General features: G+C 42.5%; 1 protein-coding gene and 1 pseudogene across 2 annotated transcripts in view; both read left to right on the forward strand.

Annotated features, from left to right (window-relative positions):
* Window positions 1-16,085: 16,085 nt before the first annotated feature.
* Window positions 16,086-27,399, forward strand: part of SMIM13 (small integral membrane protein 13) — a 31,644-nt gene continuing 20,330 nt past the window's right edge. The window contains exon 1 of the mRNA XM_079777673.1: window positions 16,086-16,644. Within this exon, the coding sequence (XP_079633799.1) occupies window positions 16,569-16,644 (76 nt within the window). The 5' untranslated portion in view covers window positions 16,086-16,568. The remainder of the gene's footprint in view (window positions 16,645-27,399) is intronic.
* LOC307103883 (spindlin-1-like) lies at window positions 24,768-27,251 on the forward strand (annotated as a pseudogene). Its single transcript has one exon. The product of its transcript is annotated as a spindlin-1-like (transcript).

The following is a 27,399-nucleotide window of genomic DNA, read 5'->3' on the forward strand; positions in this document are numbered from 1 at the left end:
TCGAGGCTGACTCTCTGGATCTGAATCTCCACTCCCTTTTTTTAGCTATGTAAATTTGGGTTAGTCATTTAACCTCTTGTGCTTCAGCTTCCTCATCTATAAAATGGAAATAATAGCCCTGACTGGAGTGGGTCCGTTAGTTGGGCATCCTCCCGCGCACCGAAAAGCTGCCAGTTCAATTCCTGGTAAAGGCACATGCCTGGGTTGTAGGTTTGATCATCAGTTGGGGTACGTGGGGGAGGCAACCAATCGTTATCTCTCTCTCTCTCTCTCTCTCTCTCTCTCTCTCTCTCTCTCTCTCCTTCCCTCTCTCTCTACATCAATAAAAACATATTTTTAAAAACTGCTAAAATGGGAATAATAATAATTCCTACCTAATAGAATCAAGATGACAATTAAATGAGCTAACACAGTAGACAAGTTGTACTACAGGAATGTTATTAGCCACTGTTAGCCAGACTTTAATTAAGTTACAATGTAAACTTTGAGCTTAACTTTACATTTTCATGATAAGGAGGAAAGATACTCTATTGATAAGTACTTTCTAAGCAGTGGCCTGAAAATAGTGGCTTGAACTGCAATATTAAATACAATTAAAGTTTCTGATAATTCCCCAAATGCAAGTTTTCCGCAGTCCTGATTCAAATGGATATGCAATAACTTAGTTACTGAACTGATTAACTTCCTAAAACTAAACTGGGGAAAAAAGAAATTAAAATTTTTGTACTAGAAAATAAAAATCCAGTGAAGCATCACATTTCCTTGGAAATGTAAGAGGGTTTTATTGTTCAAAAGGAGGGAGGCAGATTCCATTCTGTGTATCACCAAGGAAAATATGACATGATTTAATAATTTTTTATTTTTGATTAGTGCCTCCCTTCCCCCATTGTTACTTATTATTATTTTTTTTTTTTTGTGAGTCAGAGGTTGCTATGGTACTTTAGAAATAAGATAGGTTGAGCTGCTAAAGGAAATAAATATGATTATGTTATAGACCAAATGTTTGCCTCCCCCAAGTTCATATGTTGAAATCCTAACCCTCAATATGATGGTATTAGGAGGTGAGGCCTTTGGAAATATTTAGGACATGAGGGTAGAGCCCTCATAAATGGGATTAGTGCCCTTGTAAAAAGAACCCCAAAAAACACTCTCTCTCTTTTTTTTCTGCCATGTGAGGACACAATGAGAACATGGCCTTCTATAAACCAGGAAGTGTTTCTCACCAGACACTGAATCTGCTGGTGCCTTCATCTTGGACTTCCAGCCTTCAGAACTGTGAGAAATAAATGTTTGTTATTTAAGCCGCACAATTTATGGCATTTTTGTTGTAGCAGCTGCAACTGGCAAAGACAATATCCATTATAAATGTTCAACCTATTGTGAAAATAATAATATAGTTATCTCTTAAAATTCTTAATTAGTTTAGCTTTTCCTTATAAAACTAACAAACTAACCTAAACAGCTACAATAAAAAACTTTCATACATATGGTCTGCAATTAAATATTCTACCTGCTATGGGAATGGTTAGCCCAAGAAGGGAAATGAGTAGCAGCTGTATGTGCTTTCTTGCTCACGACAGTTGTTGCTATCTGTGTAGATAAAAATCTATTGATACAGTTATTTGTTTAAGTTGCTATTGGGAAAATGGTGTGTGTTCAGTGCTTAACTGTAATTTAATCAAACCACTTCCAAGACGTAAGCCATATTTTTGTGGATTTCCTTAAGTTTAAGATGAGAGTAGAGGATAGTTGTGTATTTGAAATAAAAATATTTTTCCAAATAAGGTCTAAAAGGAAAATTGAACTCTTCTCCCTGGTTTCTCACTCCTGTTAGGCAGAAAGCTCACCTTTCTTAGGGATATCTCTCTCCCTTCCATCCCTCTGCCCTCCCTGTGCCCTTGCCTAGGACTTTGTTAGCCTGCATCTGCACCCCTGTGGCCTCCTTAACATCCCCGAGAGACTGTACAATTCTCCTCTACTCTCCAGCTGGGCCTAAGAGTTAAACTGACATAAGACAGTTTAACAGGAGAAAAGCATACACACTTTACTTAGTAATTTTTACATGCACATGGGAGGCTTCACAAGAAAAATGAAGACCTAAAGAAGCAGTTAGGGTCCAAGCTTATATTATAGGTTGAACAAGAAATAGTAAATTGTGAAAATGTGACAAGACAAAGGGGTTTGGACTAAGGCAGTTAATCATGGAGACGTGGCTGGGAAGATAAGGGTTAATGTAAGAAGGCTGGTTTGTACCGTTTTCTCTTGGCCTCGATTCCCCATCTGTGGTGATAGGAATGTCTTCCTTCCTCCTGGCACAGGAGGCACCTTTCACGTGGCAGTTTTTATCTCCCGCTTTCAGGAAGAAAAGGGAGGTCAGAGTGTCCTTCTTGCATATACTACTTTTCATCAATATGCCTAAGTGGCATATTTTGAGGTAACATGCTCAGAACCCCTATAAGACCTAAGATTTTCCCAACATATCCTCATCTCCACTGCTAGGCCTAATATTTTGTGTGTGTTTTGGTGTGTTCTTTTTGTTTTGTTTTGTGTTTTTGTTATTCCAAGATGTCTTTTTAGGCCTAATCTTTTTAAAATCTTCACCAAGGATATGTTTCATTGATTATTATTATTATTATTATTATTTTATGGAGAGGAAGGGAAAGAAAAAAGAGAGAGAGAGAGAGAGAGAGAGAGAGAGAGAGAGAGAGAGAGAGAGAGAGAGAACATCGATCAGTTGCCTCACACACACACCCCAACAAGGGATCTAACTTGCAACCTAGATATGTGCCCTGATGGGGAATGAAACCAAGCTAGGCCTAATCTTTTTTAAACACTATTTCAATCTTGTTCTATTCTTACACTTCATCACTCCTTTAACTTTAACACTCCCAAATATGCAGATGGCTACTTGAATCCTGACTGCTCTGTTGAACAACTTCCAGACACCCACTAAGATCTTTCTGCTGAACATCTTTATCCAGATGTCCCACCATCATGATCCAAATCTAACATGGCAATATTACCTATTCCCTAACTCACGGCAATATTACCTATTCCCTAACTCAAAGCTTTCTGTTCAGTACAAGGACTTTCAATCAGTCACTGGGGCTAACAATCTGGAAGTTATCATTGGCTCTCTCTGTGGCCTCAGTAGAACAGACAACTCATTGGTCCTGTCTTCATAGTGTTGTTCCCTCTGCCCTTCCTTTGCCACACTCAGTGTTTAGGTCTTGTGTCTTTTTGCCCAGATGAATAGAATGTGCAATATCATGCATTGAGAATGTTGGCCTTTAACAAAGAGATAATAATATATCTAGCTAGCAAAAATAGGTTTATTTAAGAACAACAAAAATTTGCAATTCAGGATGCATGGTCTAATGGTGAACCTCTCAAAAGTCCAAAGAAACAAAGAAGATGAATGTTTTTTTATGAAGTTGGGGTGGGGAGCGCTATTGTAAACAAAGAGTTCATTGTAGGAAACCAAGTTTGAAGCATGTATAGTGACTTTTCATTGGCTGAGTTATGGCAATCTCCTGTTGGCTAAGCTGTTACTGTATGAGGAGGGATCATTTCTTATTCCTGCTGAGTATCACTTCTTTTAGAGGATGTCTTAACAATAAATGAGAAAATAATTGCTTTTTCCTGTTGGGGTGAGTAGTATATTGAGTGTCATGTGCATGAGAGTCCTCTGCTCCATTTTAAATGTGGTTTCTGTTTATTAATTTTCATATGAACATAACAAGGAAATATGAGGAAAAAATGTACATTTTTGTTTTAAAAGGTAAGAGAACAAGCTTGCCTAACATTTACTATAGGGATTGACCCTGTGGCTCTCACTTGGTCCATGTGATATATGGTCATATGTGAAATAGAATAATAGGAAGTATCCTGAGGGCATAGTACGAGTTCCACTTTCGATGTATCACAATGCATTGCTGTTTCCTTGTTATGAGTTGATTCCAATGGGCTTAATTTTGTAAAAGCAAGACCTTAACATAGTAAACATAGTAAGTCATTTCTAGACTGGCCAGGCAGTCCTTTTGTACCACACAGGAGTTTTCTGTTTTGTTTTTTTCTTGGCAAAGCAGGTACTAGTACAGACAAGTTACATTTTTTTTTTTTCTCTTAAAAGATGGTGTTGCAGGTTGGGTTTCTGAGAAGGAAATTCTGAGACACAGCCTGCAAGATGATTATGAAGGCATGCCCTTGTTTCAACATGAGTAAAAGGAAGGAGAAGAAGGAAGCAGGACTGAGAAGAGGGAAAAGACAAGCTGCATTGCAGGCCAAAGGCCCCTTGGCTGACCCCACGGGAGCTCGGGGGCTAGATTGACCTTCCAAGTTGTGCTTAGGCTGAGCCGGCCAGATCTTTCTTTCCATGCATGGATCAATCCTGGTGTAGGCCGCCACAGGACGGGGTGTGGGTGAGGCAATCCCTGAAGTGCCACCAGCACTCCCTACAGGTAGAGCCACACTCTGACACTGAGGGGGTGGGGGGCACATAAGGATGGCCCACCCAAGAAGAGAACTATACAAGGTTTGCTGGCCTTTTCTGCAACAAAATGATAGAGCGGCTCTTTAAAGCATACTACATAGCAGGCAGTTCTGAGGGAAAAAACACATTTGATCTGTTTCCTCAAGATAAAGAGGATGGCTTAACAATAAATGAGAAAGTAGTTGCTTTTGAAAGAAATGAAGCCTATTGAGAGACTATTTTGAAAACACTTCCATTATTTTATGACTTAATTGTCAAAAAGTACACACTTATGTGCCTATCTGCACACACACTTGGAGCCAGATTTTTTTCACTTGTTTAAAAATTTTCCAAAGAAACAGTTCCCATGGATTTATTTTATTTTATTTTAGAGAGAGAGGAAGGGAAAGGGAAAGGGAGAAAGAGAGAACATTTGTTGTTCCATTTATGCATTCATTGGTTACTTCTTGTATGTGCCCTGACCTGGGATCCATCCCAAACCCTTGGTGTACCACGATGATGCTCTAACCAAGTGAGCTACACAGCCAGGGCTCCCATGGATTTTTAACCTATTTACAAAAGTAATAAAAATGGTCATCTTCCAATTAGTGTTTGAGAACAATTAACACAGGAGAGATGGAAATTTACTAGCTAAATATCAACAAAAACCTTTGTGTAGTAAGTGGATTGGGATTGAAACAACTTGTATCACAATGTAGAAAGGTGGTCACGAATGCCCTGCTTTAATTTGCATCCCTGGATATTTTGAGTAATTTTTTTACAATCCTGACAAACATTAAAATTAAACATTAAGATAAACCAAACTTAGATCATTGAGCTGCTGAATTTCAAAGTATTAATCATCTTCAAAAGATTTTTTTAAGTAATGGACACTATTTTGTGATTGTTATGGGTTGATCAGTGGAAATCCTCACCTTCAATTCTCCAAGATGAGTGACTTGGAAATAGGGTTGTTGCAATCATACAGGTATTGCCCCCTTTTCAAAATTTTGCCTTACCCCACAAAAGACCTACATTAGTGCCTGCTTTCACTATTTGGAAGAAATCCAAAGAGTTTTTTGCTTTTACAAATAAAGGGGAAAAACGAAAATAGCATTCAGTGTGTGTTTTGCAGCAAGCCCTCTCAGGGGCAGCTCGGGGCAGCCCACACCCCGAGCAGCGAGGGTGGCCCCTTCAAGCTCCTTCCCCGCGAACCAAACTCAACCTTTCAGCAAACTCGCCAGGGCTGTGGACTGTATCTGTGACCACCTGCGCTTTATCTCAATTTACACTGTGCATCTATCTGTTAGCAAGATGTGTCCTAAGGTACCAGAGCTCACAAGGTGTTATGCTTAGTGTAAAACGGGCGTAATTAAGGGTATTTGGTATAATTTGGTCCGTTATCTTTGGGGTCTGGGAACAATACAAATTTTTCCATATAAAGTACTAGTATTGCTTCTTCGTTTTTTTTTTTTTGTTTGTTTATGAAAGGTGTCATGGGAACATTCTAATTTCAGATAGTGGGGGAAACCTGGAATTAGTTAAATTAACGACTGTTGATCTTATAAAAAGAGAAGGCAGTGGCAAAGAGGGAAAATAGCCAGGAGAAGAGGAGGCAAAGATTGGGTGTATGCTGCCAAAGGTCAGGGCATGTTGGGGTTGGGGGGGGGGGGTAGTATCCAGAAACTAAAAGAGCCAAGGGCAGATCCGCCCCTAGAAGCTTTAGAGACGGCATGGCCCTGCCATCACTTTGATCTCGTACTTCCAGCCCCCAGAACTGTGAGAGAATACATTTCTGCCATTTTAAGTTACCCAGTGTGTGGTACTAAACATGAGTATTAATATTGGCAAACTAAACATGAGTATTAATATTGTTGCCTATCATTAAAAATAAAAACTTAAATACTTTATTTCATTTCTAGCTCTTTTTTTGTAAGCAAAAAAAGCATGTATTAATGTGTGTGCTCATAAAAACATTTTAACAAGAATGGCAAGCAATAAAAAACTGTTTGCATTTGTGCTGAAAATTACTTTTGAAAGGTTATTTGTAGTAACAATTTGAGGCCTAGGATGTTGAGCTTTTTCATTTGTTTCAGCCAAGCCTTGGAGCTGTAGTAATCCAGGATTCCCTTAATCCAATTTCAGGATTTGAACTTTTAGGGGTCAGGTAGATCAGGCAAAGCTGACCAGGTTGCAGGTTTATTTTTGGTTCCTCCTTCCTCCTGCGGTGCAGCCCTCTGGTGTCTCCAGGCACCCAAGCCTGGGCCAGCTTCACCAAAATCCCCAGCATGCTGGAAAGCACTGCTCAGCCTTCTCTTCAGGACCTTCCAGTGCTCCCCTGGGTAAATGAGCCCTCAAATGCCAGCTCACTAACATCGCTGGATTTCCATTTCTGCCTATTCCCCAATCTTGGCCCAGTTATCACTTATTATTTTACTAGAGGCTCGGTGCATGAAATTCGTGCATGGGGGGGGTGTCCCTCAGCCCCGCCTGCACCCTCTCCAATATAGGACCCCTCAAGGGATGTCCGACTGCCTGTTTAGGCCCGATCCCAAACGGGCAGTCAGACATCCCTCTCACAATCCAGGACTGCTGGCTCCCAACTGCCTTCCTGATTGCCCCTAACCCAATGGATCTCAACCTTTCTAATGCCACGACCCTTTAATATAGTTCCTCATGTTGTGGTGTCCCCCAACCATAAAATTATTTTCGTTGCTACTTCATAACTGTAATTTTGCTACTGTTATGAATCGTAATGTAAATATCTGTGTTTTCCGATGGTTTTAGGCGACCCTGGTAGCGGTTCTCAACCTGTGGGTCACGACCCACAGGTTGAGAACAGCTGCTTTAGAGCCTCCCCTGCTGGCCTGATCGTCCACAACTGCCCTCCCTTGCAGGCCTGGTCCCTCCCAACTGCCCTCCCCTGCTGGCCATCTTGTGGTGGCCATCTTGTGTCTACATGGGGGCAGGATCTTTGACCACATAGGGGCAGCCATCTTGTGTGTTGGAGTGACAGTCAATTTGCATATTACTCTTTTATTAGATAGGATAAAGGCCTGGTGTACGGGTGGGGGCCGGCTGGTTTGCCCTGAAGGGTGTCCCAGATCAGGGTGGGGGTTCCCTTGGGGTGTGGGGTGGCCTGGGCAAGGGGCCTGTGGTGGTTTGCAGGCCGGCCACACCCCCCGGCGACCCAAGCAGAGGCCCTGGGGTCTGGGATTTATTTACCTTTTATAATTGAAACTTTGTAGCCTTGAGTGAATGCCTGGGCCCGCCAGGGTGTGCGGAAAGCTTGGCTTCCTCCATTGCAGGAGAAACCCAAGCCTCCTGCTCTCTATGAGGCCGCAGCCATCTTGGTTGGGTTAATTTGCATACTCGCTCCTGATTGGCTGATGGGCGTGGCTTGCGGGTGTAGTGGAGTGATGGCTAATTTGCATATTACTCTTTTATTAGATAGGATTAGTTATTTGACACTTAGAAAGATTTATTTTATTATCCTATGTAATAAAGAGGGAATATGCAAATTGACCATCACTCCACCACAAAGATGGCTGTGCCCACAGCGGAGGGGGGTGGTTTCCATAACACAAGTTGGCTGCACCCACAGCGGAAGCCAAATTCCCGTAATGAGCCTTAACGAGCAACCAGCAGGGACCTAAGGCTGTGGACCCTCACTGCCCCCATGGGACTTGACAGGGTCCTCAGACCGCACCCCCCCCCCCGCCCTGGCTCAAGGCGGGCACCTTAGGCCATGCCCCCCACCTGGCAGGGCTTGATGGGGGACCTCAGGCTGTGCCCCCCACCCCGGCGCCAGGCCGGGGGACCTCAGGCCATGCACCCTGCCCTAGTGCCAGACTGGGGGACCTCAGGCCACGCCCCCCACCCCGGCGCCAGGCTGGGGGACCTCAGGCCGTGCCCCCCGCCCCAGCACTGGGCCAGGGGACCTGAGGTCGCATCTCCCACCCAGCAGGGCTTGACTGTGGACCTCAGGGCGCGCCCCCGCCCCAGTGCTGGGCCAGGGGACCTGAGGCTACACTCCCCGCCCGGCAGGGCTTGACAAGGGTGGGCCGGCCAGGTCTGGATCTAGCCCAATGGGGGGAGGGGAAGTCAGGTCTGGGTCTCCCACGATTTTGAGGTATACATTGTTGGGTGGGAACTTGACTCTGGGTCCTGTGGTACGCCTCAGACTCTGACAGGAGGAGTATTTTCATATACATTTTACTAATTTTCTTTTATCTCTGATACTTCTATTATAGAGAAAGGGCAAATAGCAATATTAAAATATTTCCTCTAATCCCCTTTTAATGTGCACAAATTCCGTGCACCTGGCCACTAGTATATATATTTAAATACATTTGTATTGATTTCAGAGAGAAGGGAGAAGGAGAGAGAGATAGAAATATCAATGATGAGAGAGAATCATTGATTGGCTGCCTCCAGATGCTGCACACTTGGGATTGAGCCCGAAACCCAGGCATGTGTCCTGATCGGGAATCAAACCTTGACCTCCTGGTTCGTAGGTTAACGCTCAACCACTGAGCTATGCTGGCCAGGCTAGAAAGATTTTTTAAATTTAGATTTTTAAGTTGTATTCAGCCAGAGGCTTGGCCCCACTTATCTACTCTACCTTTACCAAAAGCACAATAAAAAACGGTCCAGAGACCACTCTTCTGGACTATGCCAATGATCTCTTTATGTCTCCAATCTTTCCTCACCCCCAATCTTACCTCTACTCTGCTGACAGATCTATGTTTTAAAAACATTTCCATCAAGTCATTTCCTTGTTAAAAAAAAAAAAGAAAGAAAAGAAAAGAAATAAAAAAGTCTTAGTGACTCTCACTGTGTGGTGGCTTTTACTATGTCAACTTATCCTGTGTGGTTCTGGATCAGTTAGCCCATTAGAGACATTTTGGATGCTATTTGGGAGATAGAAATGAAGCAACTGCTAATTATTTTTTTAATGTTTTAATGGCTGGTGGAAGGTGCCAGGCACATTGTCTCTGATCTGCAGCTAGCCCACCTCGTGTGAGCAGCTCCATGGTGAAGGGATCCAGCATCGTCACCCAAAGCATCAAGGATGGAGGTGAGGCGAGGCAGACGTGGGTTCCAGTTAGTAGGTAATAGTTGTCTCCTTGGTCCTAGTTCACCCTTGCCCTTGTCCACATCCAACTTTCCTTCCCCAATTCCAGTATAGCCACTATAGGCTCGGCACTAGACCTGGAGGCAACTGCCTGCATGGACTGCCCTGCCTTTATTCTTATAATAATAATTGCTGTTAATTCTTATAATAATTGATTTTAATTCACACAATTGCCTTTGATTTTTACAACAATTCCCCTATTACCTTATTCCATGTGCACATGGTGGTTCTGCTTCTCTGATCAAACCCTAACAGCCTGTATTCCAAATGAAGTAAAAATGAATTGAATAACACCAATCCTGCTACCCAGTTCCTCCATTGTATATTAGAATATATTAGGTTATTGAGATTTGTAGCTAACATTTATTGAAGACCTCCTAGGTGCAGGGCGCTTGTTAAGTAAGCTTTTTATAGCATCTTATTAAATTCTCAAAACAATCCTCTGAAGAAGATACTAGTATTATACCTATTTTACAAATGTTTACAAATGTCACAGAGGCTTAGTAATTCAATCAAGTCAGAAGTCACAGCCACAGTCTAATTATAGAACAGGAGTTCTCAACCACCTGTACTCCAAATTCATTAGAACTGAAAGAAATTGTCTTTTCCATGGACTCTTAAGGACGCTCACCCTTTCTCCACATACATACACAAAATGCATTTTCATGACTTTAAGACTTTTCCCTTAATCTTCCCCTTTTCTTAAGAACTTTCCTAATGTCATAGCCAGTCTTGTGGTAAAACAGAGACAAAATTTCCAGCCAAACTGACCAGGGTTTGAATGTCATATCTATCCATTACCTACTACCAACTTTTTTAGATTCCCTAATCCTCGATCTCATATATAAAATTTCTATGATATATGTGTAAAATAAGATTTAATATTGTCACTTATGTACATACCTGGATCCCCCTGCTGGAGTATGGATTTTCAACTTTTAAAAACTATAACCCACACTAAGAATATATTTTGCATTGCAACTGAATTTACACACACACATACACACACAGATAACTGAAACAAGTTTCATGAGTACTGCTTGCCTTTACTACTTGTACTACACAGTGATCTATTCTATTCTATTCTATTCTATTCTATTCTATTCTATTCTATTCTATTCTATTCTATTCCACTAGAGGCCCGATGTGCAATAATTCGTGCAAGAGTAGGCCTTCCTTCCCTCAGCTGCTGGCTCTGGCTTCCCTCGGCTCCTGGGACCCAGGCTTCCCTCCTCTGGCCACCAGCAGGCACCCGGGACCCGGGCAAGATTCCCTCTGCCCTGGCTTCGTCAGGAAGGACGTCTGGTCTAATTAGCATATTACCCTTTTATTATTATAGGTTCTATTCCATTAGTGGCTGGTCATGACTCACTAAATTGATTTCATGAAGCACAGATGGGTCAACATTGAAAAAATGCTGAGCCAGTTTGGATTCTTTTATGTAAGGAGGCATATTTTGTTTATTTTTTTTATTAGTTTTGGCACAGAGTAGGCATTTGGTAAATACTTGCCATAGAACTGGGTTTTCTTGAGGACAGGAGTCTTGTCTTAGTTACCTTGTATGTATCCCACATTTAGTATAATTCTCCCCACAATATTTAGAGAACAAATGACTAAAATTCAGGCCTATTTCCAGGCTTTAGAGATCAAACATTTGGATCAATCAATATGTGACAAGCACCTACTATGTGGCAATATGTAAATGCCAAATTCCTGGCTCCTTCCCTTAATTATCTTAAAAGCAGTGTGGGATCATTGAGGGGAAACAAAGAATACATGTTGCCCAACTGAGAAATTTAAAAAATGAATAAGACATATGGAGGCCATAATATCACCTTTATTAATAATGAAGACTAAGTCAGAGAACACATAATAATGTGAGAGCCAGTCAGGCCTGTTAATTAACCCTTAATTTGAGGCATTGCTGAAGTGGGGTGGCCCTCCCTAATGCCCAAGAAGAATGTGGGAGGAAAGGAGCTCAGTAAACCTAGTTTGTTTTTTCTAAATGTACTAATTAGATAAGTCACTCCTCCCCTGATCAGTGACAGAGGGAGTAAAAGCATAGAGAGACTAGATATATTATTACCAATTAAGCTTCCTCCTTAATGGAAGGAAATAGCAGAGGAGTAGATGTTCCCTTTAAAAAATCATATTTTGAAAATGACATATATAGGTGAAATGCTAAATAATATATATGTATGTATATGTATATATAAATTACTACATAATATAAAACAACCCAAGGAATATCAAAGGTGGATACCTAATTAATTTTTAAATATATTTGGCACTAGTGTTTCTCAAGTCTGACTGTTTATCAAAACCTGGAGGACACTATCAACAATAAAAAATACATATAAAGTGTGTCGGGGTGTGTGAGTGTACACATTCTGAGTGTGTGTGTATTTGTGTATCGACAGTCCTGCAGGTCCTGGATGTTGCAGACAGTATGAAGCGAGCTCAGGGGGACAGGGACGAGTTTAAATATATATATATATATATATATACACACACACACACACATATATATACACACATATATATACACATATATAAAAATTACAAATGTCATGCTGGCCATTTGTAATTTTTAAATCTCTGTGGGTGACTCCAAATGGGCATCCAGGGTTGAGAAACAATACCAAGGCTAAGTTTGTTTGCTCCTCGTGACTTTTGCACTAGCTGCTCCCATTATATATATACACACTAGAGGCCTGATGCACGAAGATTTGTGCGAGAATAGGCCTTCGGCACCACTTTCGCTCTAGCTGGAGCCGCCTTTTGGCCTTTGCTCCGGCCAGAGCTGCCTTCTGCCTCTCGCCTTGTCGTGTCAATTTGCATATTCCCTCCTTATTGGCTGTGGGCGCTGCCATCTTTGTCGCGGAGTTATGATCGATTTGCATATTCTGTCTTTAATAGATAGGATCCTATATAATAAAGGGCTAATATGCAAATCGACCAAACAGTGGAACGACTGGTTGCTATGACATGCACTGACCACCAGGGGGCAGATGCTCAACACAGGAGTTGCCCCCTGGTGGTCAGTGTGCTCCCACAGGGGGAGCGCCGCTCAGCCAGAAGCTGGGCTCAAGGCTGGTGAGCGCAGCGGTGGTGGCTGAAACCTCTTCCACCTCCGGGGCAGCACTAACAATGTACGACTGCTGGGTTAGGCCCGCCCCCGTGGGGACAACCCCCAAGGGCTCCTGGACTGTGAGAGGGCACAGGCCGGGCTGAGGGAACCCCCCTCCAGTGCACAAATTTCGTCCACTGGGCCTCTAATATATATTAAACTAGCGTTCCCATTGCAGGAAAAATCCTGCAATAGGGTTTCCTGCTGCACTCTACCCCGCCCTGCCTGCTCTCCTCCCTTGTCCCCCGCCCCGCCTTCTCCGCCAGCCCCACTGCTTTTCTCCCTTCTCCGCCAGCCCGCCCGGGCTCTTCTTCCTTCTCCCCCTGCCCGCCTGCTTTTCCCTTCTCCCCCGGCCCCGCCTCCGCTCCTCCCTTCTCCTCCCCCCGGCTTGCTTGCTTCTCCACAGCTTTGCTCCCTTCTGCAGCTCTTGGCTTCTTTCTACGCGGTCTTGATATGCAAATTAGCCACCATCTTTGTTGGGGTAATTTGCATACTCGTCCTGATTGGCTGGTGGGCATGGCGAAGGTGCGGTCAATTTGCATATTTGTCTATTATTAGGTAGGATTATTATTATATTTTAAAAATTATTTTATTATATATTAAATTAAATTAATATATATATATATTTAAAAAACAACAAAACAAAACACCCGGAGGACATTAAATAAAACAGACCATTTATTCCCTCTTCCCCACCTTTAGTATGCCCAGCATGAAACCTGTGATCTGTGTTTTAAGCTGCCTGGGTAATCCAAGTGTACATGTAAGGCTGAAAGCCATTGCCTTAGATGAGCTAGACAGACAAATGAACAGGAATTGAGAGGTTTTCTTAATGAGGAAGTTGGACAGACATTGCAGGAGAAGAACTGAGGTAGTCAGAAAGGAAGGGGCAGAGATTTTATGCAGGGGTGAGAACAGTAAGTAGAAGGATTCCAGAAATAACTGTGGCTCAAGTTACCTCAAATCTTATTCTTGAAAACGCTTACAAAATTTATCTTTAGAAAAATGATCTATGCTAATATAACAACTGATAAGACATATAGCAACACAGTTTAATAGAAAAGATCTTGGACTTGTGAGAGTTAGGAGACTTGTTTCCTGGTTGTGTGAATTTGTCCCAAACACAACGTCTTCATAGTTAAGATAGTTAAGACTCATTTGTAAAGATAGGAGTTCCTAAAGCAGTCTGGGGAGATGGTTGCCGTCTTCCCCATTTCAGGAAACGGCACTGCCATTCATTTAGAAGCTTTGGCTAAAAAACCTGACAGTCATTTTTTTATTTCTGGTGAGAACCAGTCCCCACTAATCCATCAACTAATCCTGATAATTTTCCTTTCAAAAAACATATCCCTAACTTTGTTCACTGTTCACCTCATTGACTATGACCCCAATCCAAGACACCTTTTACCTGGATTGCTCCAGAGTAGGGCTGAGAACTTATGTTTCTAACAAGTTCTCAGATGCTGCTGATTCTGTTGGTCGGGAGACCATTCTTTGAGAAGCACTGCTTTAGAGCAATGGTTCTCAACCATGATTCACAACAGAATCGCCTGATCTTTTAAAAACAACTGAGCTTGCGCCTGACCTCTACTGATTCTGATTTATTTGGTATGGGGATGAGGGCTGGCCATTTGTAATTTTTAAATCTCTGTGGGTGACTCCAAATGGGCATCCAGGGTTGAGAAACACTATCAAGGCTAAGTTTGTTTGCTCCTCGTGACTTTTGCACTAGCTGCTCCCATTACCTGGTGTACTCTTCCTCTTAGGTCTTTCCATGGCTGAATCCTTCCCGTCATTTAGGTCTCAGATTAAATGTCACTTTGTCAGGTAGCTTTCCTTGATCCTCTAATCTAAAACAACACCCCTGTCGTTATCACATCGTCTTGCTTGTTTTCAATATAGGAATTAGCAGTTCCTGAGATTTCCTTATTTACACTTATTGTCTGTATCTTCCAACTATAATAATAATCTTGAGCATAAACACCTTTGCTTGTCTTACTGACTGCTGTACCCCTGGCACTTACAACAGTGCTTGGCATCTGTTAGGTATTCAACATATGTGAAGAATAGAGAGAAAAGCCTTTAAAATAATTTCTTCCAGTTCTGTTTCTTCAACTCTTCAACTAGATTTTAATAAAATGTGTTTTATTTATGCAATAGAATTGAACCGTTTATTAAAAAGGCATCAGTTGATTAAAAAATACATCTTAGTTGCACAGGGCTCATTCTCTCCTCATAGAAAATTGTATTAAATCTTCTGCAAAGTCATTATCCCTTAATATTTTCATATATAGTATGGATTTGTTCATAATACTGTTGTTGTGTAGGGAATTCACAAACATTTTCAAATATATCCTGACATGGTGAGGATATATTTAATAAATCCAGAGATTGGTGCATAGATTCTGTTTGCCTTTTTTTTTTTGAGAGAGAGAGAGAGGAGAGGGTAAAGGAATTTGTAGAATGGAAAGGTACTGCAGGGAGCAAGAGAGTCATAGGCAAACATGAAGGCTCTATCCTGTTCTTTCTAAAAGTGGACTACACATTTATTCTCCCTTTTGGGGGCACCTCCTTAATGAATGAATGTAATCTGGCGGAATTGAAGCCTTTTTAATTTCAGGTGGAGAGAGAAAACTTGAGATTATGAGAGTGTCCTGTTTCATAGTGGTTTGTTCAAGCCAGTGCGGCAAAATCTTCAGTTGTGGGTCATCTGTCGCTTGGTCTCCAGGGAGCAGCATGGATTAAACTGACAACTGAGGTGCATTAAGGGCAAAGCAGATGTCCTTAAGTCCACCGCGGACCATTTCTAAAATACATTATCTTTGGAAACATACATTTGTTACAGGGAGAAAAGGAAGATTCCGAGCCTCAGGCCGGTGTCTCCGCAGGGATGTGAGTACTTGCTCCAAAGTCCCAAGTAGACAACCAGCACCCCCAGCTACACAGCTCGGTTCACAGGCAACCAGTTTTCCAGGCAGCTGCCACCCCTTTCTTTCCTCTCCGTGCTTCGTCAGTCATGGTTTTAAACAAAACGGCTTTGTATGTGGAGTAATGGCTCAACTAACGCTGGCGCTTTGGCACAGACAACTGCGCGGGTCTTGGGAATACAAAACCCGCAGTCTGAAGACAGAGGCTGTGGCTTGAGAAAAACCAAAGGCAGAGAGGGGGAAAGAGGGAGGGAGAAGCAAAGCTGCTGAATCGGTGGTGTATCCTGGGAGTTGTAGTCCATGTGGGACAACTTTCTCCAGCCTCCACCGGGCTCTGGACTTCATCTCCCAGCCGCCCCCGCGCCACGGAGGAGGCCAGGGGTGGGGACTACGGGGGTTGAGCTGCCGCAGGGGGAGGGGGCCAGGGGCTGAGCAGCAGCTGTTAGCGGCTGCCCGGAGACGTTATCTGCCGTTCGTTAGGGCCGAGGAAACCCTCGGGAGGGCGGCGACGAGGGCCGTGCGGTCGCCGCGCGTCCCCGTGCCTGTGCTCTCCTTCCACAGGCGCGTGGTGTCCGCCATGGAAGCGCATCCGGTCGCCGCCGGGGTCTCCCGGCACCGCGTCCCAGGCTCTCGGGAGCGGTGAGGGGGTAGAGGCATTCCTCGACACGCCTCTGCCCGCGCTCCGCCCGCCGCGGCGTGAAGAAGGGTCGGCCGGGTTGGCCCGCCGGCCGCGGTGTCTGCCCCGCGCCGCCCCGCCCCCTGGGGGCGCCCGCCTCCCATGCCGCCCCGGCGCCGCGCTGCGCCCGGAGCCCGCCGCTGAAGCCGGGGACCCGCCCGCCCGCCCGCCGGCCGCGCGCGCCCACCGCCCCGCCGCTCGGAGCCGGACGCCCCTCCACCCCCAAGATGTGGCACAACGTCGGGCTGACCCTGCTGGTGTTCGTGGCCACGCTGCTGATCGTCCTGCTGCTGATGGTGTGCGGTGAGTGGGGCGTCCGCCGTGGGGCAGTTGCACGCTGCGGTACACACGCCAGCTCTCCTCGTGTGGCTGACTGGCTTGTTCTGTCCGGTTTAAAAAAAAAATTAAAAAATTAAGGCGTGAATGAACAAGTGTCTGAAAATCATGTGTTGTCCGATTACCTCTCAGGAGTGAGCTCCGCGGAGATGTGCCCCTGACCTAGGACAGCCGCTGGCATCCTGGAGAGGGAGAGAACCGGACCCCGGTCTGGGCATCTTCACTCGGGGTTAAACCAGATATTGCTTCACCGGCAGCGTCGGCTCTTGATTGCCATTCTTACCACACTCTGCCCAGATTTTAACCTTGGCCTGTATTCGAAGGTGAAGTGATTGGTTACTCCTTTTTCTTTCTTTCTTTCTTTTTCTTTTTTTTTTTTAACAGATTCTGACCCTAAAGATTAAGAGAGGTTCCACTACCTACATTCAATCAGGAATAGGATCAGAGTTGGCTTTGAAGCACAGGAGAAATTGTTTGTTTACTCGGAGTGCAGGCTTAAACTAAATTCCAAACAGAAATGTTGAGACTAGGCAGAACTTAAAAACACTGGCTATATTAAACTCCCAGGGTCGGGTAACCCAACTCTTAGTTCTGTAATAATGGTGCTATTTTGTTTGCTGTTGAGTTTTTTTCCTTCTTGGAAGGACTTGGACATAAAACTTTCTTCTCAAGGTACTGTTAGCTCAGTTTTAGATCTTTTTGAGTGTTTTTTTTATACACAGTAATTGATAACCACAAATATCTTAGCAGAGTGGCTCGACAACTGTGAAAATTTGGGAAGTATTTCAATGTCATCGAGTTTATTTTTTCATAATTGCATTGAAGTATGGGTTCAGATTAATGCAGTAATTGGTCAGAATTCAAAATAAATACTATAGGGTGTATTCATTACATGAAAAATGTACTAACTGAGTTGGGTTTGGAGAGGATATGGATGTGTTTGTGCATACTTGTATGTATAATTTTTAATTTTCTTGCTTTACTAAGGCACCAGAGTAAAGTTTCTAACTTACAGCCTTTCTTTTCTGATGATAAAACAATTGAAAAGACTTTCTTAATTTCCTGCTTTTGAAGTCAAGATTTTGGGCTAGTTGGAGGTGTTTAGGATACTTGAAGTAAGGAAAACCAGACCTTTGTTATTTGGATATGAAGAAGGAAGAAAGCATATACTTTCTTTTCTAATTTGAAGATGCAGGCTACCTGGAGATGGCAGTGAAACGTATAGACTGTGTGATACGTGACAACACCCTTGGTAGAATATTTGCCAAACTTGCCTTTGGGACATTAAAATTCCTAATTGCTACAAATATCAGACTTTCTCTTGAGACAGACTAGTAAGCCCAGGACAAGTGAAATAGGGAAACTGAGACAGATAGTTAAAAAATCTTGATGCCAAGCAGTATGTAGACATCTAGCAGATCATGTCTTCCCTAAACCAAGGACACTTAAGAGTAGTTTGCACTTCTATTCCCCAAACAGAGGGTAAATAGCTTAAATCACCCTACTCAGGGAGACAGATAGTGGAAATCCAATTAGTGCTATTTGCCAACCACACCCAAGGACAGATGAAGTTAAGAGAATAAACCTCATTTTGGTACATCAGCATTAATCTGATGAATATTCTATTGAGACCCTCCCCTAAGATTGTCCCTAAACACCCAGCTTTTTCTTTTTTTAATTTAAATTATTTTTTATTTTATTTTTAAAAATTATTTATTGTTTAAAGTATTACATATGTCTCCTTTTCCCCACATTGACCTCTCCCCGGCTGTTCCCACCCCCCAACACATGCCCTCACCCCCTTACTCTCTGTGTCCAAGGGTTATGCTTATATGCATGCATACAAGTCCTTTGGTTGATCTCTTACACCTCCTCTCCCTCTTCCCCACCTCCCTTCTGAAGTTCAAAGGTCTATTCGATGCTTCTTTGTCTCTGGATCTATTTGTTTTTGTTAATCAGTTTATGTTGTTCATTATATTCCACAAATGAGTTCCATCACGTGATATTTATTTTTCTCTGACTGGCTTATTTCGCTTAGCATAATGCTCTCCAGTTCCATCCATGCTATTGCAAATGGTAAACGGTCCTTTTTTATAGCAGCGTAGTATTCCATTGTATAGATGTACCATAGTTTTTTAAAAATATATATATTTTATTGATTTTAGAGAGGAAGGGAGAGGGAGAGAGAGATAAGCAACATCAATGATGAGAGAGAATCATTGACTGGCTGCCTCCTGCACGACCCCTACCGGGGATCGAGCATGCAACCCAGCATGTGCCCTTGGCAAGAATTGAACCTGGGACCCTTTGAGCCAAACCAGCCAGGGCAGTACCACAGTTTTTTAATCCACTCATCTGCTGATGGGCACTTAGGCTGTTTCCAAATCTTAGCTATTGTAAATTGTGCTGCTATGAACATAATGGTGTAAATATTCTTTCTGATTGGTGTTTCTGATTTTTTGGGATGTATTCCTAGAAGTGGGATTATTGGGTCAAATGAGAGTTCCTTTTTTAATTTTTTGAGGAAACTCCATACTGTTTACAACAGTGGCTGCACCAGTCTGCATTTCCACCAGCAGTGCACAAGGGCTCCTTTTTCTCCACATCCTCACCAGCACTTGTCGTTTGTTGATTTGTTGATGATAGCCATTCTGACAGGTGTGAGATGGTATCACATTGTCGTTTTGATTTGTATCTCTTGTATGATTAGTGACTTTGTGCAGGTTTTCATATGTCCCTTGGACTTCTGTATGACCTTTTTCGAAAAGTGTCTGTTTAGGTCCTTTGCCCATTTTTTGATTGGGTTGTTTATCTTACTTTTGTTAAGATGTAGGAGTTCCCTATAAATTTTGGAGATTAAACCCTTATCAGATATAACTTTGGCAATATGTTTTCCCATGCAGTGGGCTCTCTTGTTGTTTTGTTGATGGTTTCTTTTATAGTGCGGAAGCTTTTTATTTTTATGTAGTCCTATTTGTTTATTTTCTCCTTAGTTTCCATTGTCCTTGGAGCTGTAGTGGTAAAGAAATTGCTACAACATATGTTTGATATTTTGCTGCCTATGGATTCTTCTAAGACTTTAATGGTTTTCCGTCTTACCTTTAAATCTTTTATCCATTTTGAGTTTACTTTTGTGTATGGTGTAAGTTGATGGTCTAGTTTCATTTTTTTGCATGTATCTGTTCAATTTTCCCAACACCATTTATTGAAGAGACTGTCTTGACTCCATTGTATGCTCTTGCCTCCTTTGTCAAATATTAATTGAGCATAATGGCTTGGGTCAATTTCTGGTTTCTCTGTTCTGGTCCATTGGTCTATATGTCTGTTCTTTTGTCAGTACCAGGCAGTTTTGAGCAGTGGCTTTGTAATGTAGCTTGATATCTGGTATTGTTATCCCTCCAACTTTGTTTTTCTTTCTTAAGATTGGTGCAGCTATCTTTTTTTATTCCAGATGAATTTTCGGAGAGTTTGTTCTAGGTCTGTGAAATATGCCATTGGTATTTTAATGGGAATTGCATTGAATCTATAGATTGCTTTGGGTAGTGTGGACATTTTAATGATGTTGATTCTACCAATCCATGAACATGGTATATTCTTCAACTTGTTTATATCTTCCTCTCTTTTTTCAGTGTCCTGTAGTTTTCAGAGTACAGGTGTTTTACCTTCTTAGTTAAGTTTATTCCTAGGTATCTTAATTTTTTTGGTGCAATGGTAAATGGGATTATTTTTTTAGTTTCTCTTTCTGTGAGTTCATTATTGGTATATAAAAATGCCATAGATTTCTGGGTGTTAATTTTGTATCCTCCTATGTTGCCGAATTCATTTATTTAATCTAGTAGTTTTTTGATGGAGTCTTTAGGGTTTTTTTTTTTTTATGTACAATATCATGTCACCTGAGAATAATGACAGTTTTAGGTCTTCTTTTCCAATTTGGATACCTTTTGTTTCTTCTTCTTATCTGATTGCTATGGCTAGCACTTCCAGTACTATGTAGAACAGGAGTGGTGAAAGTGGGCATCCCTGTTTGTTCCTGTTCTTAGGGGAAATGGTTTTAGTATTTGCCTGTTGAGTATGATGTTGGCTATAGTTTGTCATATAAGGCTTTTATTGTGCTGAGGAATGATCCCTTTTTATCTTATCTATTCAACCATCTTTTGTCTTTTGATTGGAGTTTTTAATCCATTTACATTTAAGGTTATTATTGATAGGTACTTGTTTGTTCCCATTTTTATTCTTCAAACCTGTGTTCCTTCTTCCCTTTCTATTTCTTCTTTTTACAACAGTCTCTTTAGCATTTCTTGCATTGCTGGGTTGGTGGTAATAAATTCCCTTAGACTTTATTTGTGTGCGAAGCTCCTGATTTCATCTTCAATTTTGATTCATAGCCTTGCTGGATATAGAGTATTCTTGGATTCAGTCCCTTGCTTTGTATTACTTTGTATACTTCATTCCATCCCCTTCTGACCTCATGTGCTTCTGTTGAGAAATCATTTGATAGTGTAATGGGAGATCCCTTGTAGGTAACTTTCTGTCTCTTGCAGCCCTTAAGATTCTTTCTTTGCCATTAACATTTGCCATTGTAATATCGTGTCTTGGTGTGGGTCCTTTGGGTTCATCTTGTTTGGGGCTCTCTGTGCTTGTGTGACTTTTCTTCCCCAAGTCAGGTAAATTTTCTGTCATTATTTATTCAAATAGGTTTTCTATTCCTTGCTCCTCTTTTTTACCTTCTGGCACACCTATTATGCATATGTTGCTTCGTTTCATGTTGTCCCAAATCTCCCTTAAACTTTCCTCCTGCTTTTAATTTTTTTTTTTTTTTCCTATTTGCTGTTCACATTGAGTGTGTTTTTCTGCCCTGTCTTCTAACTCGCTGATTTGGTCCTCTGCTTCTTCTAGTCTACTGTTGTAACCTTCCATTGTGTTTTTTATTGCCACTATATCATTCTTCATTTCCTCTTGATTTTTACATATGTGGTTGATTTTCTCATCCAGCCAGTTTAGGAACTTTATGACCCTTACTGTGAATACTTTCTCTGACATATTGCTTGCCTCCATTTTCATTTAGTTCCCTTTCTGGTGATTCCTCCTTTTCTTTCCTTGGGGGATTGTTGTTGTTTTTTTGTCTCCTCATTTTTGCTGTCTCTTTCTGGCCCTGGGCACCCTGCTTGAGGTTTGAGAGGTTGAAGACCCTGTCTGGCCAATGGTCCAGAAATCGTTAGCCCAGAGGCTTTATTGTCTCTGCTCTGAGTTGTATCTCTTTCTCCCATGGATCTGGTCCCTCAGTTGTCTGCTTCAGATGCTCGGGGTGGTGGGAGCGCGTGCACAGTTCCTCTCATATGCGACTCTCTGTGAGGACCCAGAGCCCTCTGGCATGCAATTTGCTGTGTAGCCCAGCACTTGTGGCAGGGTGGCGCCCTAAGTCCCTCTGGCAGCATGCTTGCAGCATGGTCCTGTTGCCCCTGGCTGGGCACACTGTTGCTCTGGACTGCCCTGGCAGCGCTCTCCTGTGGCCCGGAGTGGGACGTGTGCTAGGTTGCTCCGGGTAGCCCAAGCAGCAAGTCCCTGGGCCCAGGGTGGATCGTGCATGGGTTGCTCTGGGTCACACAGTCCTTGCTTTCCTGTGGGCAGAGTGAAGCGTGAGCTGTGTTGTTCCAGGTTGCCCCTCCCCAGTGTGGAGTGGGCGCAGGTTGCTCTGGGTCACAGTCTGTGGTCTCCTTGGCCCAAAACACCCAGCCTTTTTAAAACCCCTCAAAATGAAGGTCCAGTGCATTCTCTCCCTCCACGAGAATCCCTTGCATTTTGCCTCCCCTCCCCCTCCTCTTGCTACACAGGCATGCACCTCCTAAACTCTAAGGCTTGCAACCAGGGCATCAATGGGCAGTGGCAGTTCATCCTGGGCAAACCCCCTGACTCTGTCTCAGATCCCCTTTTCTCTGACTTCTTAAGTGAGCCAAAGCAGTCTCATTTCCCCAGCCCTTCCTTGTTTCATTGTCCCCAGTTATAATAAACATTCTCTAAAATTCACCTGGACTTGTATTGTGAATTTTTTCCTGCACAAAGTCCAGAACCCACACACTCCCAGCTGGCCCTAGGCAGACCCACTCAGGGCCAGGTCCTCTTCCTGGTAACACTCTCAGCTCTCAGTAGCTATTTGACTTTGGAGAAGTAATCCAAGATTTTCTGTTGGAAGAACTAATGATGGTGGTGTAGGTGGCAGAAATAGCACTGGATGTTAGACCCATGGGGTCAGACTGGACCTGGGTTCAGCAATCTCAGTACTTGAGTTCTGGCTAGGAAAGAATTCAGAGCCAAGACTCAAACTGTAATAGAACATTTATTTATAAAATCACAGAGGTGGTTATAGAGGTAAAGGAAGGGCCCTTGGAGCTTGGGAGTGAGGAAGCTGATGGTCGCCTTGTGTGTCTATGTGGGGGGAGGTGAGGGAGGGGAAAAGGAAAGGGAAAGGCCAGGCTGGCTCCCAGGAGGGAGAGCAAGCTAGGTCCTCCCTCCTAAGGGTTTTAAGGGTGGAAATTTTAGGGGAGGCCCCAGGAGAATATCTCAATAGAATATTCAGCAGTTTTCTAGGTTGTCCTTTTAGGGTTGTGGTCTCCATTGATTAATTGGCTGGCATTAGGGGAGGGGGTCATTATTCAATGCAGCTGGTCCTGAGTATAGCTCTGGCTGGTTTTGTTGCTTATCTGGGCCTCAAGCTGAAATACAACTGAGGTCTAGATGTTATCTCTAGGGTGCAAAGGTCAGAGGGTCCAAACTGCATGACCAGTGATATGCTAGGGGAGGAAAGGCCACTCTGGGGGTTTGGGGAGGGGAGATACCACCTTACAATTGTCCATTGCTAGGCACCCAGGGCTTTCCGTCCCGCTGACCTTCTGTACCTGGCCCATCATCCTTGCTCTGCTCATGTTTATCTAACTGCCTACCACAATGCGGTAGCTTTGTGTTTTGACTAGGGTGGGCCTGGGGCTTGTGGAGAGGAGGGGAGGATCCACCCAGACTTGAGGGAGAAACTAAGGCCTTGTATTAGTTTGCTAGGGCTGCCATAACAAAATACCACAGAGATTAAACAACAGAAATTTATTTTCTCACAGTTCTAGAGGCCAGAAATCTGAGATCAAGGCGTCAGTAGGGTTAGTTTCTTCTGAGGCCTCTCTCCTTGGCTTATAGATGGCTGCCTCCTCCCTGTGTCCTCACATGGTCTTTTCTCTGTGTGTCTGTGTCCTAATCTTCTCTAATAAGGACAACAGTTATATTGGATTAGGGTCCCATCCTTATTAATTTATTTCACCTTAATTAACTCTATAAAGGCTCTATCTCCAAATACAGAAATACCGTTGACTTTGGGGGTTAGGCATCTGTGACACAGGTCTGCCCCATGGAAATCATAGCAAGTTTATTTTAGAACTCTGATTGGTCTCTTTTACCTAGTGAATTGATTTTCAAATTTCAAATTCCTGGGGAGGTTTTCCTTCTGTCTCTATTGATTGTGTCTACTTTGTCAGTCTCTCATTCATTCTAAAATGTTTTGCACTCTCACCATTCACTGGAGTGCCTTTGTCAAGGTCAGTAACAAATGGCTTCCATATTGCCAAGTCTGTGGTCGCTTATTAGTCCCAATTGTACTCAACCTTTTACACAAGTGAGCATTCTTTCCATGAAACATTTCTCTTGGCTTTGTACATATACTTTCATGGTGTTCTTTCTACCTTTGTGGCTAATTATTTGTCTTTTCCTGGCTTCTCATCCTGTAGAATTTTTAATTTTTTCTTTATCACAACTTACGATAGGAAATACATTTTATGTTATTCCCAGTACATTCATAAGTATGTAAATTATATATATGTATGTATATATATCCATCAATTTATATATACATCTATCTACCTGTCATCTCTCTATGAAATAAAAATTTATTGCCCTTTCTCCATGAGATGCATGGTATTTTGTATTATATTTCTATAATATACTATGTTGTAATGCAAACATATTTCTGTTTCCAATTTCTTTCCTTTCGTTCTCTATCTATATAATATACTAGAGGCCCTATGCATAAAATTTGTGCAAGAGTAGGCCTTTGTAGCCCCGGCTGCCTCGGCCCTTGCAGCCCTGGTTTTGTCCAGAAAATTGTTTCGCTGTTCGGCCATGCGGTCGATTTGCATATTATGTTATTATTATTATCGATTATCTAGTCCTAGAGACTTAAATATAAACTAACTCTAACTAATGACTAAAATTAATAACTTCAGCTTTCACTTCTCTCCTCCATCCCAGGCATGTGCATTAAACTTTTTTCTTTTTTTTCCTTTAAGAGAGAGAGAGAAAATTGATTTATTGTTCTGCTTATTTATGTATTCATTGGTTGCTTCTAGTATGTGCCCTGACCGGGAATCAAACCCACAGCCTTGGCATATCAGGATCATGGTCTGATCAACTGAGCTGCCTGTCCAGGAAAATGTTTTTTATTTTTTTAATATCCCCACTTGGAGATCTAATAAGCATCTCAAATGTAATACAGGTGGTCCCTAACTTACAATGATGGTTCAATTTAGGATTTTTTGACTTTTTGCATTTACAGTGGTGCAAAAGCCATATGCATTCAGTAGAGACTGTATTTTAGATTTTGAATTTTGATCTCTTCCTGGGCTAGCAATATGCAGTTGTATACTCTTGTAAAGTTGGGCAGCACAGTGAGCTGAAGCTCCCAGTCAGCCACAAGAGCATGAGTGTAAAAGCTGATCACAAGGGTAAACACCACTGGTACTCTACAAGTGTACTGTGTTGCGTTTTTTGGATATTGTGTTTTGACATCCCGTCATTTCTACAAAACGCCCATTTGTGTCTCCTGTTACTGGTGAGAATAGGAAGGCAATTACCCTTGATCACATTTAAGGTAGGCTAGGCTAAGCTATGATGTTTGGTAGGTTTAGTTTATTAAATGCATTTTCAACTTGTGATGTTTGTGTGTGTATGTGTGTGTGTTTGCATAACCCCATTGTAAGTCGAGGAGCATCTGTATATCTAAAACAGAACTCTTGATTTATACCACCTGTCCCTCCTGTCCATCTCAGATGTTACCGGCAGCCAAGGATTTGGGTGTAAATCTAGGTTTTACCTTTTATTTACTTACTTTCTATCCATCTTCCCTTACAAACAGCCACTCCATCTGGTAGTCCAATTTTATCTTTTTAAAAAATCTGATATGGGTCAGGAGCACGGTGCAGGACGGCGGGGCCCGCGGGCTGAGAACAGCAGCCTCAGTGGCCAACAGAGTGCTTCTGATTTCGTGTATTTTTGCTGAATTTGTAAAAGGGGCACGTCGATGATGGATTAACAAGAACATTGAAATTCTATGCACAGTTTCAGATTGGAGCATATTGAATTTCCACCCTAGTTCAGCAGCTTTGCTGCTCACTTAAATGCAGATGAATGAAGACCCCATTCGGGAAGACACCTGGCCAGCGGTCCAGAGCTGATGCAGGCCATGCTGGTGTATCTGCAAGCAAGATGAAGAAAAGGACGTCCCACAAAAAACACTGGAGCAGCGCGGGGCCGAGTAAGCCCATGTCCCAGCCTCGGCAGAACATCGTAGGCTGCAGGATTCAGCATGGGTGGAAGGAGGGCAGTGGCCCTGTCACCCCGTGGAAAGGAACTGTTTTGGACCTACAAACCCTTCTGTATCTTATAAAATAAGATGGATTTGACTGTGTTTATGGACTAGAACTTAATAAAGATGAGTTTCTGCACTGGATGTCCTCGCTGATAGAGTGGCAACATCTCGAGTCAGTGATGTACACTTAGCTGACACAATGATTGGCAAAGCTGTAGAGCACATGTTTGAGACCAAGGATGGCTCTAAAGACGAATGGAGGGGAATGATCTTAGCACGTGCCCCTATAATGAACACATGGTTTTACATCACCTGTGAGAAAGACCCTGTCTTGTACATGTACCAGCTCTTAGATGATTATAAAGAAGGTGACCTTCGCATTATGCCTGATTCTAATGATTCACCTTCAGCAGAAAGGGAACCAGGAGAAGTTGTGGACAGCCTTGTAGGCAAACAAGTGGAATATGCCAAAGAAGATGGCTCTAAAAGGACTGGCGTGGTCATTTCATCAAGTAGAAGCCAAACCATCTGTCTATTTAATCAAGTTTGATGATGATTTCCATATTTATGTCTACGATTTGGTGAAAATATCCTAGATGTCATCATGAACTTTGCCGAATTTGTGGAACAATTAATTTGTAGACATAAAGACTCTGCTTTCTAGTTTAATGAAAGCTTAAATGACCCTGCGAACCCACAATCTCTGCCAGCAAAACAGGTTTTGTTCTGAATAGTACAGATTTATGTGAACACAAAGCATTTTGTGTAAGGAACTCCTTCCTCTTAAAAGAAGTCTCTCTGTTTGGAGGGGAGTTACAGGTAAAAGTTAAGCTAGTATCATTGTCAATCAAAAGTGTAATAGATTAAAAAAAATCTGATATGTTTTCTTCTCCATGTCTACCATCACCACCACCTTAATTTTTGGCTTGTCTTGGTTTCCTAACTAGTGTTTTTCCACTCCCTCTTTTCTATATAACCTACTTTTCACATGCTGGTCAGATATTTTTATTCAGAAAACATTTTCTCAAAAGTTTTGAACAAGCCCGCTGGCGTGGCTCAGTGGTTGAGCATTGACCTATGAACCAGGAGGCCACAGTTCG

Source organism: Cnephaeus nilssonii (genome assembly GCF_951640355.1).
Source record: "Cnephaeus nilssonii genome assembly, chromosome: 7".
Taxonomy (NCBI): Eukaryota; Metazoa; Chordata; class Mammalia; order Chiroptera; family Vespertilionidae; genus Cnephaeus; species Cnephaeus nilssonii.